This window comes from Danio rerio, chromosome 19 (assembly GCF_052040795.2).
Source record: "Danio rerio strain M-AB ecotype USA chromosome 19, GRCz13ab, whole genome shotgun sequence".
In the NCBI taxonomy this organism is placed as follows: Eukaryota; Metazoa; Chordata; class Actinopteri; order Cypriniformes; family Danionidae; genus Danio; species Danio rerio.
This window is the reverse complement of record NC_141039.2, coordinates 44,436,161-44,451,016: the sequence shown is the minus strand read 5'-3', so window position 1 is coordinate 44,451,016 and position 14,856 is coordinate 44,436,161. Positions and strand designations below refer to the sequence as shown.

Below are 14,856 nucleotides of genomic sequence, written 5' to 3'. Positions count from 1 at the left end.
AAGGCGGGGCAAGCAGTGTGTTTTTTTTGTACTTCAGAAAGTTCATAATCACATAACAACTGTTTTAATCTGTTCCTGTTTGGCGTTTTAGGTGCAAATATGCATTCTGCATAAATGTCTCTTCAATCCGCACACGCGGTGAGGGTTTTGCAGTGAAAACAACAAAAATTTATGCACTTGCCCAAATGCTTTCAAATATATTTTTAGGTCGCATAGATAAAATTTCGGGTGCATATGCAACCAAAACGGTCGAGCCCAAGCATCTTTTTGTTATTATTTCCTCATAATAGTAATAATAAAGTAAGAAAGTGATCATCAATCACAATACAAATTACAGTGAACTCCAAAAGAACTCAACGTTTCACATAAGACATCGTACAATGGCAAATTGGTCAACATCACCCAACCCTAATTCTCGTATTAATAAGGAAATGCTCTTAAAATGCTCTTAAAATGACAATAATGTTGTTTAACGCACTAAATTTTGGTACAATATCTCATGCAACAAAAAATAGATATCATTACAGGCCTAGCGATGTGATTAGCGATATCCATGCTGAACTTATTTGCTGATTAACAGTCTTTATTTCAGTCCAGTATCGATTCATTCTCTGATTTATCTTGTGAGTGGCTGAATGTATTATTCTCAGGGGAGTTAAATAACGTTTAGCAGAATGTTCATAGTCAGCTCAGTCCATTACAGCTGCAGAATAGCTCAAGAATTACTCGTCCCGTGTTCATTCAGGAAGTGTGTGAATGGGAAAAGGGTAATGGCGGACTCATTAGTGGTGGGATTCTGGTGTGGGACGGCTGCTTCATTGATGTGCTCAGTAATGTGGCTGGCATGAGGGAACAAGAGATGTGATTAGCAGCTGCCGCTAATTCTCATTGAACCCTCGACCTGTGTGTGTGTGTGTGCATGCGTGCGTGCGTGCGTGCGTGTGTTTGCACATCAACATCACCACTATGTTTAGATGGTCATTTTTGTTCCTGAAATCTTTTCAACTGATTATTCAAAGTTGTCAAGATATTAGAACTCGATACCAGTCGGTACTGAAATTTTAAAAAATGTCCATTTCCTGCTTACATTTCAGCGCGTTCTTAAACAGCGCTGATTTACCATTGTGTTCATATGCTCAACATAAATGACTGTGATTAGCCGTGAAGGTCATCAATTTACTGTACTCATCGCTGTTTACTGAGTGTAACCACAGATACGGGAACACTGGAGCGTTTTAAAGCTGTGAAGATCAGCTGGTCTGTTTATATACATTTGAGCGATCCGCTGGTCAATCAACTGATCTTCACAGCTTTAAAACACTCCAGTGTCCCTGGGTCATTTCTGTTGAGCATGTGAACACAACAGAAAATCAGCAGTGTTTAAGAACACGCTCAAATGTTAGCGGGTAATGAACGTTTTTAAAATTCCGGTATCGATTGGTACCGAATTCCAAAATCGAGCACAACGTGAATCGGACCATTGTGTTCAGAAAATGTAAATGGAGTGATTCGCTTGATGTGTGTTCATAGTTTCAAATTGGATTTGGATGTGCATACTTGTAAATATTAATAATCATGACAAAGCATTTAATTTGTAATGTGCTTTTCTTAAACCCAAAGTGCTACAATAAAAGATATTAAACATCTAATAAATAATAATAAAAAAATAAAAAAGTACAAAAAACACGATGCTTTTTAGCATCATTACTCATTATTCTAATGTGCTGATTTGATGTTTAATAAATGTATTGGAATATTATCACGGCCCCAAACTGCTACCTAATGTTTTTATGGAAACTGACTGAAATTTTATATTATAAAATAATTATATTCATTGCATACTTTGATTTAAATATTTATTTTAATTTACTTTTTTGGCATTATTAGGTCTTTAATCTCTCTCTGAATAAGTCCTTGCTCAATAATAATAATAATAATAATAATAATAATAATAATAATAATAATAATAATAATAATAATAATAATAATTATTATTATTATTATTATTATTATGGAAATAAAATATAAAAAAATTAAAAGACATTACAATAAATATTACCTTGAAGTTGAACTTGATATACATTTTTAGTGTACTGTAAGTCATGATTCTCTCTCTCTAATAATAATAGTAATAAGAATAATAATTATAGTAATATTTATTCTTTCATTTTCTTTTCGGCTTAGTCTCTTTATTAATCTGGGGTCGCCACAGCGGAATGATCCGTCAACTTAACCAGCATATGTTTTACGCAGAGGATGCCCTTCCATCTCTGAAAACAATAATAGTAATAATAAAACATAATAATAATAGTAATACTACTACTTATACTTATAATAAATAAAAAGTAGTACGTTTTAGTAATAGTTGTAATAATAATATTAGTAGTAATTATATACAAAAAATTTAATTTAATAAATAAAAGTATTAAAAAGAGAAATAAAATACATAAAATGTATATAAATAAATAATAAAAATGTGTCTAATATAAAGAATTATATTGATTTTAATAGTAATAATAAACATTTAAATGTAATAAAATTAAATAAAAGTTGTAAAACTAAAAATAAAATATGTAAATAAATAATAAATATGTATATCTAATATAAAGATTAATAGTAATATTGATTTTAGTAGTAATAATAAACAAAATAAATGCAATAAAATGTATTAAAAGTTATTTAAAATAGAAATAAAATATGTAAATAAATAATAAGAAATACATGAAATAATAATACAATAATATTAAACAGTATATTTAACAATCAACATATTAGGATCCATCTATAACAGTCTAGAATTCTCTCTCCTTTAGCCGCTCTGCTGCCATCTAGCTGCAATCCAGTGCTCTGCACTTCTCATGTAGGGTCTATGTGAAGTGCTTCCAGTTTCACACCTTGTTATCTTGGGCCATTACTTCTCCAATATCAGAAGGATCAGGAACCTATTACCTGGAAACAGTCAGACTATGTTATCAGACAGGGTATTTGTTGTTTGTTCTCTTTCTGAAACCTGATAATAAGCCAGAGAAAAAAAAAATAATGGTCTGTGAGAGATGAAAACCTTAGACTGATGCTCGTATACAGACTGATTTTCATGGCTTTCTCCTGTTTGTTTTGAGTGACCTTAAAACTCTTCAGTGTTTCACTTAATGCAATCATGTTTTTTGAAGTTTCTCCTTTATAAAATATCCTTTATTATTATCATAATTTTCCCAGAATCCTTAGCTTTTTTTCGCCAGACTGTGAATTCCTGACCGCATTCAGAGCTGATCCGGCTCTGGGGAAAAAAAAGAATAGCCGTCTGATTTGTCTCCAAGCGTACCGTCTCCATTTGTTGAAGTGGTTTGTTGTGTTTCTGTGGTTTGGATTGTGAAATGATGGATTTTCGACAGATCTTGTTACTTGAGCTTGAAGGACAGCGGTCCGCCTGTGAAACAGGATTGATTATGTTGGGAGAATGTTCTGGGAACGGTCATCTCCTGTAGGAGGACCCTTCAGATGGGAGATGGAGGTCATTTCTTTGTCTCCCATCATTGCTGAGGAAATGAGTAGATTAATGTCAAATCTTTAGGTGATAATAGAAACGCAGAGACTTGCAGAAACCTCATTTTTAAAGGCAGAATTATTAGATTCATGCAGGTCTTGTCAACTTGTGTGTTAAAGGGATAGTTTGCTCAAAAATGAACATTTACTCACTATTTACTGACTATAAACCTTGATGAGTTTCTTTATTATGTTAAACACATGACACAAGAGATTTTTTAAGAACACTTAATAGCTATAACCATTGATTTCCATTGCAGGTAAAGCAAATATGATGAAAGTCAGTGGTTTTCAGCTTTCAAAATAACTTCTTTTGTGTTTATTAGAATAAAAATGTAGGGTTGAGTAATTGATGACTCTATCATTGGTTAACTATGGGTTGTCATTTTTGGGTCTCCTTTGTTTTGCACTGTATTTAGCGTAGGGTTTATAGCAATGCAAGAAAGATAACTTAAGCCTCCTTTTCACTGCACACAACAAACGACAAGCAACAAAGCTGAAGTCTTTCATTTACAACGGAGAGCAGTCCTGGAGCTGCGTGGAGTTCCGATCATCTCCATATGCGGGAAATTCAGATGCGATTTAAGCTGCGGATAAGTTGAAATATTTGAATTCCTGCAACTAGACCGTATGCGACCAGCCGACCGGATGTGATGTATTTCAGTGTTGCCCAAGCAGGTTCATGCACGCGAGATGAAAAATAGGAGGTTTTTCGTTATTTTCGTTATAAGTCTATATATATATATATATATATATATATATATATATATATATATATATAAAAAACATTTTCATAAACGAGTAATAAAAAATTTATATTTTTTGTGTTTGTATTAAGAAATATATATTTTTTATGTTGTCTCCACATTGGCTCCAAAATATTTAGAGGTCTATGACTTTCTAGTATTCATTCTTTTCATTCGCTCATTAATTAATTAATTAATTCATTCATTCATTCATTCATTCATTCAACCATGGTGAACGCACAGAGAATAAAGGCTCTTGCTTTTATACTCCTTATTTTGGACATTGCGGGAACAACTTCTTTTCCATGGTGCGCATCAAAACTGAAAATTCTGTGCGACTGCCACAAGGGGACAAATTCAAACAGTCGTTTGCAGTGGAAAGGCGACTTAAGGGTGCTTTCACACCTGTGAATTGATTCAGTTGTTCCGAAACAGGGATTAAATTTGTTACAGTGTTGCTCTTTGTTCTTGGTGCGGTTCGCTTTCACATTGCAAAGTTTCTAAACGGACCAAAAGAGCTAAAACAAGTCACGTGTGAGTAAACTCTCTTCACATTGGTCAAAGTTTCACGGTTTATTTTGCAGAGGTGGTGGTTTGGTGGTGTTTGACAGGGTGTTCGCGACGTGTCTGAAGAGCGAGGAGGGATGCGGTGGGGAGGGGTGAGAAGGGTGTGCGACGTATTTGAGGACCGGGAGGGAGACTTGGGATGTCTGTTGAATGACCTCCCACCCTACTCATAATTCTCTCTTCATATAGCCTTATGCCTTTTACATATCCATAAAACACTGTGATATAACAGGGCTCAAATCGTATTGCTTTCTTACTACAATCGATCCGCTCCAGAGTTCGTTTCACTCCGAGCCGAGACCACCTCATATAAGAAATCTCGGAGCAATTATTTTGGCGTGGATCCGAGCGCCATTGCTGGATTCAAATATGCCAAACGAACAGCGCTAACTGAGCAAACAAGACAGGTTCCTAAACAAAAGGCTAGGTGTGAAAGCACCCTAAGACAAATTCAGTAATTCAGATTTAACAACAATTATGACCTTAAATATTTATAAATAATAAAAACTAATAGATTGTTTTAAAGATAAAAGTTATAATAATATCTATATTAATATGTGGTTATTAATAGCCTAGTGGTTGAAGCGCTGACCTATGGTGCAGAGGCACTTCAGGGCGTCCCGAGTTCGAATCCTGGCTTGAGGACATTCCCCCCAACCCAATTTGATTCATCTATAAAAGAGTTGACTCAGAGTGGTTCAAATGAATCGTGAGTAACAAATCTTTAGCCGTGTTGACATGATGTCGATACAAAACTCAAGCCCCACCCATTTACTGGGTCATCGAACCAATCAGCAGGTTAGCATCACGCTAAGGAGGGGTTTGGGAACAAATAAATGGCTGAGCGGATTATATGGGAGTCGTTTTCGATAATTTGGTAAAAATAAATGCAGATTATAAGACAAGAAAAGTGTTTTTGACCTTCCATGCATATCAGGAGACCCACAAAACATGACCTTTTAAAAAGGGGCTCTTTAAACCAAGCTTAAAAAAAAACATGGTTTACTGAAAATGTTTCTTGAATGAGGACGTCACCTTTCACTTTAATTTATGAAAAAGAGCAGCATGGACATTCTGATATAAATAACTTCATCCCCAGAGGAAAGGTTTAGAAAGACAGAAGTGTGAATAATTGATGACAGTGTGTATTTTTAATGACCCGCTCCTTCAAAATGCTGTAAATATTCTTTGGAAGGTTCCATGCTTTCATCAGGGCACGTGATCTGATGTGCACAGTAGCAGCAGTGGAAAAACAAACCTTCCAGTGGGATGTATGAAGGGGGAAAAATGAGACGGGGAGGGAATGAGCAGAATGACCGAGAGAAAGGTGTTCATTTGAACAGCGAGCGGCGCTGAGACTCCACAGGGAAAGATTGCAGGAAACTGCTGAAATGACATCATCTCTCCATCTCTCAGCTGTGTGTGGGAGAGATCGGCCATATTTCATGCTCCATTAGCAGCTCTGGGATAGAGTGATGGTAGGAGTGGAATTAAAGACAGCATGTCTCAACTGAACCATCCATGCCCATGATGCTTTACTAGCGAGTCTTTGAGCATTTGTCCTGCTCTGGAAGTTATATTCTTACACTTGAGGATTTCTTTCAGAATTATGTAGGCGAGCTTCACTAATGCCCTCCGATTCTTTTTACAATTTACATTTTTAGATTAGTATCATTTTAAAATCTATAGTAAAAACTAGAGGTGTGATCCACTGGTCTCACGGTTCAGTTTGGTTATGATTATCATGCCATCTATTCGGTTCAATTCGATATCACGGTGCATTGACGATTCTTTCCATACACAGTTTTATTTTATATTTGAGGGGTTTCAATTTATATTTCCACACACACACACACACACACACACACACACACACACACACACACACACACACACACACACACACACACACACACACACACACACACACACATAGACAGCACCAAACAAGCGAGACACAGCATCATTCTCTCATTCACACACATAAACACACACACACACACACACACGCTTGCTTGCTTGCTCGGGAGCAATATTGTTAGATTGCCCGCTCCTGTTCAAATTACACCAGAGTTACCGACCGCTCCCACGCTTTATTCGAAAGTTTATTCCCGCGCCGCAAGAAATCTGGTCGGGCCCTGTGGCTCTCACTTTACAGCCGCAGGAATGCGGAGAGGAGTGGAAAAGTCACGCCAGCAGGTCAAATGGGCCACAGTGAGAGAGAGAAAGAATGAGAGAGAGTGAAATAGAGTTTACTTTCAATCACAGTGAAACAATTATGTTCAGAAATAAGTTGAAATGAAAGAGAAATAAATAAAATAGAATAAAAATATAAAACAATCTGTGCTTTAAGCGTCTTAAAGTCCTTCAGTCAAGAGCAGTGAGGGATTTTCTCCTTTTGTTTTTTGATGAATGATAAAACAGGCGGCAGTAGGGATATTCCGCACTGTCACTTTAATGGTTTCTATTCTCACTTTTGATTCTCAACTCATTTGTTTATTACACAAATGAGGGTTAATATGAATAATCACTAAACACCGCGTTTTAACACCTATTTGACCATTAAAGCGCACGCGTTAAGATGACTTCAGATGTGTGCGCTCTGCTTGTTTCAGTTTGTGAATGAGGCCGAATATTGACCGCATGCTTCTGACTGTGTGTGCATGCCACACGCACAGAAGCACGCAGTCTTTCGCGCTTTTAAGAGCAACAAATACATACAACTGGAAAGGGGCAGTATATGATGCAATAATTGTTTATCTCGATTAATGGTTTTTTATAATCGTTTGAAGCCAAACAGCGAAATCGGATTTTCGATGAATTGCGCAGCCCTAACGGTAGGCTACAGATAATATATTTGTTATAAATTAATTCATTATTCATAAAAAAAAAATAATTCAGCGCTGCCTACGACGATGTTGCCATCGCCCATCATGATGTTTCATTTTAGACATCATACAATGCCTAATTGGTCGACATTGCCCAAGCCTACTGGCTGCCGTTATCAGTCTCACATTATTTCTTTCCTTTTTTCTGAAAGTCTTGATAACACCATTGTCAAGTTTTTCTTTTATTATTTCCGCAAGTAATAAAATTGTTATAAATGATTTTGTTGTACTCTCTCATTCACTGTGCTCTACGTTTACCAACTATGACAACTTTCGCTATTGAGAAACCCGGAAATCCGAAAAGGATGCATTGTTGCGCTTTTGGTATTGTCAGTCTAGGCGCTCTGATAGACCGAAGTGTGTCTCCTGGCTATGCATGACTAACTTCACTTTGGCACAGACTCCCCAAACACAGTCGACTCAAACCTGTGAATCATAAAAACAATCGAACAGAAGTGACGCTTCATCCAGGTTGCTGCTGATCTCATGCGAAGCTTTTGAATAAGGGCCAGTGCTTGAGGCGGGATCTGCTCATGCCAACAACAGAACAAACCACGATCTGCATGGACTGTCTTTACATTCACATAAAGCCATGTTGAATTTATATTTAGAGGCTTTAAACAGGGTCCTGTGATTTGCATGCAGACGGAATCTCCGAATTGAGTGCTAAAATGGAATTCATTTCGTAAAAGTGAATTATAGTCATGGAATTTAGCAAATTATGGATGATGCTAGTTGTGTTTTTACAATCTGTTGTCTTGCTTTGTGGTAACATTAACTCCAGAGCACTTCATGAGCATTTTAAAGCTCCCATGAAATTAAAATAAAGCTTTTTACATGTTATTATCAGTATTGTTAGTTTTTAGGATGTCTATAAGATAGTGTGCTCCGAAATAGTGACACAGTTTGCGTTTAGAAGAAATAAACCTGATACAAGCATGTAACGCTAGATTGTATCTTTCACCTAAATTAATCAACAGTTTTATTCACGTCACCTCATACTTCTGTTTTTTTTACAAATCTTGACCAATCAATAGCTCTAATATCTGACATGCCCCGCCCCCTTCAAGACGCTTCACACTTGATGTGCTTGAGATCATCCACTCTCACTGGCAGTGCAGTGATAGAACAAAAAGCTATTGGCTGTTTTATAAAAAAAAAGGGGGAGGAGCTACACTATGTCCAACCCTCTCTTCGGTTAAGATTACATCAAGCATTGAATAAAAATGCTAATTTCAAAGCACTTCACAGGCTCTTTAAAGATCTTCTTGACAACCTTTCGAAATAAATGTTTGGTTTAGTTTGAGCTATGTGTGACAGAAATCTATTTTTCTATTATGTCTAAATAGTTTTCTGTTTTTTCACTTTTCAGGATTTCGCAGGAATGAAGAAATGAAGGCGATGGAGGTGTTGCCCATTTTAAAAGAAAAAGTGGCCTTCTTATCAGGTGTGTTTATTGGTAGAACCTCATGTTTTTATTCAGAAATGTCTTTTTATATGGTCTAGTGCAGTGGTTCTCAAACTGTGGTACGCAGGCTTCCTTCTAGTGGTATGTGGTGGAATCACTGAATAATTAAAGTAAAGAAATTAATACACTTTTAACCCTGTATTGTGTACGATGACACCAACGTGATCAGTAAATAGATTTTATTAGGCTGAACCTTTTATTTTATTTTCAATTTTCTAATGTATGTTATGTGTTATATGATTTGAAGCTGATTTCCTCCCCATATTTGTAATGGTTGTTGGAGGTGTATCCTGTATTTTTGCTACCCAATGTTGACCGGTTATTATGGTGGTACTTGGAGAAACAGGTTTTTTTCGGAGGTGGTACTTGGTGAAAAAAGTTTGGGAACCACTGGTCTAGTTCTTGTGACATGTTTTCAAAAGAAAAATCTGCACAAATTGCACAAAAAGAAGTATATTTTTTATAGTAGCTTAATAAAAATGACTAGTTAAAGGTAAACAGAATATTCCAACAGAACAGAATGGAAGCTGCTTTCCATCTCAGATTTAACAAGTTAATCGTGAGAAGTGTTAAGTAATAAATATAGATACAACGAGACATATGTCTATATATATATATATATATATACTGTACAGTTGGAGTTAAACTAACATTTTAAATATTTTCCAAATTATGTTTAACAGAGCAAGCAAATTTTCACAGTATGTCTGATAATATTTTATCTTCTGAAGAAAGTCTTTATTGTTTTATTTTGGCTAGAATAAAAGCAGTTTTTAATTTGTTTAAAAACATTTTAAGGTCAATATTATTTGCCCTCTTAAGCTATATATTTTTTCGATTGTCTACAGAACAAACCATTATTATACAGTGTCTTTCCTAATTACCCTAACTTACGTTATTAACCTAGTTGAGCCTTTAAATGTCACTAAGCTGAAAACTAGTATCTTGAAAAATATCTTGTAAAATATTATCGTCAGGGTAAAGATAAAGGAAATCAGGTATTAAATATAAGTTATTAAAACTCATGTTTAAGAATGTGTTAAATCTTTTTGTTAAACAGAAACTGTGGGAAAATATACAGGGGAGGCTAATAATTCAGAAGGGCTAATGCCCCATTCACATGGGGCTTCGGCGTCAATGCTTGAAAGCTGATTCATACTTCTGCACAGGCTTCGCATGGATGCATAGTCTTTGCTGTGGCCGTCGCCAACGCGCATCTCTCAAAAAATTTAACCACATCGCATCGACGTGTAGTGCAAGCTCTGTGATTGGTCGGCTTGGTACCTCTGGCGAGTGTGGGCAGGACCGAGAGCTGAACGAGTGTTTACAAGTGTCGAGTTCTGTGAAGGAGCTCAAGGTGGAAACTGTTGTCTTGTGTTTACCTTATGATTAAAGTTGTTGCACGTCGGCCGGTTTCCGCCTCAAAGTGAGCAAGTTTGAGCTACTTCTACAATAAGGTAGTGTTCAGAAAAAACAAAACACCAGTGAAGAAATACAACACGGTGGGTTATGCTGATCACTCGACACTGAAGTATAAACCAGGCTTGACGGAGGGCGTGATCGTCATAGCAGCATCAGCTAATTAAATTAGTTAGCAATCTGCTACTGTCTGAGCTAAGGGTATTTGCATAAATCAATATGATTGGCTGACACTTTCGTTGGTGCTTGAAAATGTAGCAAAATTCCCAACTTTTGTAGCAAACAACGCTGCTGAAGCAGCACAGACGATTGCACAATTCAGTTTGGCAATCCTTGAGGTCACCCATTCAAATTGAATGGGAAGTGTTGACGCTGACACCTTGTGTGAATGGGACGTAATAATGCTGACTTTAATTGCACAAAAAAAAAACCTACAAGAAAATGATTTAGAGAATAACCTATTTTAGTTCATTTGAAGGTCCCGTGAAATTAAAATAAAGGTTTTTATTTATTTATTATTTTTTGCGATGTTACCGTCAATATGTTGGTATTAAGGATATCTATAGGCTAATTTGCTCAAAAGCAGCAACGCAATTGGCATTTAGAAGATTTAGAAGACCTGATATAAACATTCAAAGCTTGCTATTTGTGTACTTCTGCCTAAATGTTTTTTTAAACTATCACAATGTTTTCAAATCTTTTGACCAATCAAATGCTGTCTGATATCTAACATGCCCCGCCTCCTTCCTCTTATTGGCTTTCCATTTCATGCACTTGAGCTCAACCACTTTTACTGGCAGAGCTGGGATAAAAATTAAATGCTATTGACTGTTTTATTAATAAAGGGGAGGAGCTACCATATGTCCAGCTTTGTCTTAATGCTTCAGTTGAGATTACATCAAGAAATGCATTTCAAAGCACTTTGGACTTTATTATTTTTATTTGTTTTTTAATATAAATAATTTTAGTGCTTCATTTAGTAGCTAGAAAAAAAGTATTCCTTACTCTTGATTCGCAATGAGCCAAAATAGCTTTTACAGGATATTTCCGTAACACAGGGTATTTTAAGTTGGTGTGTCACCATCACAGTCCTGACTGTGGCCATAGACTGAAAAAAAAGTGTCGTCCTCACTCATCCACTGAACTTCTGTTTGGCTCTTTTACTTGTACCACTGACAGACGAGCTCTGAAATGACTCAGAAACAAAGGCTGTGTCTTCATACGGATGAGTAGCCATCATACACGCATGTCCTATAATACATCAGTCAACCTGAACAGTTGGTCAAAAATTGGTTGCAAAAAACTCAATTGGTTGAAATCTAATCTAAATTCCTGATCTAAAAGTTAGCTTTATACAGTTTATTCCTCAGCATGCTTGCAAACTGAAGAATTTCAGAGGCACTTATTTGAAGTGTTTGATCACTTGAGAAGTGAACAAAAGCTGAGTCATTCACACCACTTTACAGAGACGCTACCTTATGATAAGTCATGTAACAGTCTCATCTGGAATCATCTCTGCATTGAATTCATCATTCAGCTTGCACTTAAAGCACTGCACTGAAGAACATTGACTTGATTTAATGGTAATGAGAATATTGTGGTAATGATTGACCTCATAATAATGTCAACAAGTAGATTATGAATTTTTTTGCAATTCATAGCATCTATATATCGTCCTTAGACTAATATTTAGGCTAAAAGTGAGGCTGTGTTGAGCATATTGAACGGACTGCCCTTCCTGCCCTTTTAGACCAGTTTTTGTTGAGGCCATATGTTGTTTTTGCATGGCATCTGCTCTGACATAGTTTAATAAAGAAATTACATACCAAAAGCTTTATAAAATACACATTGATCCCAGCTTATTTGTAATAGAACTTTTCACAGTAATTATAAATAATTCAAAGTATCTTTAATCACTTTTGTGTATGATATAAGGAAACAAGAATTATTTAAAAAAAGCTGAACCTATTTTGTTATAAAATATGTAACTTCTAGATGCCTTATTTGGTTTCATCCCAAAACTATCAGTTTAGTGCATCCCAACTATTTGGGTTCTGCCACTTTCTGAATGGTCGACCAGTGACAACAGACTGTGTGTCATCTGACCAGTCAACGGATCTTTAAACGAACCATTTAAGACGATGAGAAAAATAGAGGTTGTGAAGAGGTATTATAAAAATAAATAAATAAATGAAAATGATTTTGTTTTTATTTATTGTTATTGTGCTAACACAGATTAACACAGAAATACCTTTTTTTTTACTATTAACTAGTTGCTTATTACCTGCCTTTTATTAGAATATAAACTTATTACATGGCTCTCTTGAAAACTCTTTTCTGATTGGTCAGTTGCAACTTTTTAAGGTATGTTATTTCGAGATAAGAACCGCCGAATAACACAAGACTCATTCTGGAACTTCGAATCACATTAACCATCGATTAAATTAATTTACTTGCATTCACATTCATATGTATCAGCTTGTCTGTCACCCAAGTTTATTTATTTATTTATTTATTTATTTATTTATTTATTTTTAACTGTTTTTGAGTCTTTGGGACCATCTTGTGATTGAGTAGGCTAATACGTTTTCGTAATACGAAATTTGTTTCAGTCAGCTTTGCGTTTTTTACTGTTTATCGCCATCTTGTGACTGAATAATGTGCAGGTTAGTTTTTTTTTTTTTTTGGTCAGCTTTGTATATAATTAAAGAACTAAACATTGAACAATGTTTTGTGTAATTTGTATGTTTTGTGGCAAGCTGCCTGTTAAGCGGGATAAACTACATCCAGGATCGGTTGTTTTCTCAGTCTTTCAGTCTTGTATGTCAGTCAGAGTTCATATGGAAGTCAGGGTTCACATGAAAAACCTTTAAAAGTCATGAAATTTTGACATGGCATTTTCCAGGCCTGGAAAAGTTTTGGAAAACTGAAAAACCCACAAAGTTTTGGGAAAAGTCATGGAAATTAGTTTGACAAATATCTGTATACTTTGACATGGGGTAGTTGTCGTTAGTTATTTTCTGTCCATGGCCAAATTCATGCTCTCGCATTATTAGTGTTGCGTAAGCATTATCTAAATACATTTTACGTAAATATAAAGATTAATTTAAACTAAATAGATTGTTGTGTCAGGTTTTTGCCCCATGTTATTTTTTTTTCCTTATGTTTTTTCCTTACCACTAGATGTCCTGATTTCATTCTTTTTTTTTTTTTTTTTTGTAATCACCGTTATTGATTTCTCATGTGCCTTGTTTAGTTGTTTGTATTTAAGTAGCCTCAGTTCAGTAGTTCTTTGCTTGGTTATTGCGGACCGTAGCCTGTCGCCCTCTGTGAGTTCTTACATTTGAAAGATAATCTCTTTTGCCAAGTTTTTCTGACCTATGTTTTTTGGTTTATTTTTGAGCAGTTACTGATCCTGAGTTTTTTTGCCCTATTTTGTGCCATCAATAAATTCCTCCTAAGAAGAAAGTTCCTTTTTGTGGTTTGGGTTCTTCAACGCCTATTTGGCTCAGTGGGTTTGAGATCAACATCTCATGCCGGAGACCCAGGTTCTAACCCAGACTCTGACATATTGCTCGTTTCATGATATGCTGTAATAACTATGAACATGCATTGTTTTTCTTGTTGTTAAGTATGTATACGTAGACATTACATGCAACATTAGGTCATGAAAATTGACTTGAAAGTCCTGGAAAAGTATTGAAATTATAGTAGTAAAAATTGTGTATGAGCCCTGGACAGTGCTTTGCTTCACTTTGGGCCGCCTGATAAACCTGTCAGGCTTTATTCTGCTTTATAACAGCCTCCTGGGTATACCCAAAGACTATTGACCTTATTGACCTTATTTTTCAATGCGGAAGTGTGCTCGTTTTTGCGATTGTTTTAGAACTTCCCATTCAGCTCTCTATGCGAGAAATAACTAGAAATCATACACTGCAGCAAACAGTCAAATTACTCGCTCTACAAACAAGTGTCTGCATGATTATACAAACAAAGCAGAATCATATAATAAGAAAATGTCAGTTTGCAACATTCAGCAGCATGAAAGTGAATGGAAGTGAATGAGACCGGAAGTCTGAAGCTAAAAACTTTTAAATGGCTGCGACCGCTTGAACGAAAAGAATAAGGTGAATAGAATACACAAGATGTGTCACTTGCTTGGTTTTAAATAGGGAAAAGTGTAACAGTCAATATGGCGAATGAAGCCCCGCCTTCTAGTTAAGGA

The 14,856-nt window shown here is 35.8% G+C and overlaps 1 protein-coding gene across 13 annotated transcripts in view; it reads left to right on the top strand.

Annotated features, from left to right (window-relative positions):
* trioa (trio Rho guanine nucleotide exchange factor a) overlaps positions 1-14,856 on the top strand; it is a 573,337-nt gene that overhangs the window by 425,130 nt on the left and 133,351 nt on the right. For 12 of the 13 annotated variants that reach the window (XR_015515963.2, XR_015515967.2, XR_015515966.2 and 9 more), the window contains 1 exon segment: positions 9,117-9,191. The exons of the other annotated variant lie outside the window; for it this stretch is intronic. Coding sequence is in view for 6 of the 12 variants with exons in the window: in XM_087294511.2 (XP_087150637.2) it covers positions 9,117-9,191 (75 nt within the window). In the remaining 6 variants the exon portion in view is untranslated. 13 annotated transcript variants of the gene reach the window in all.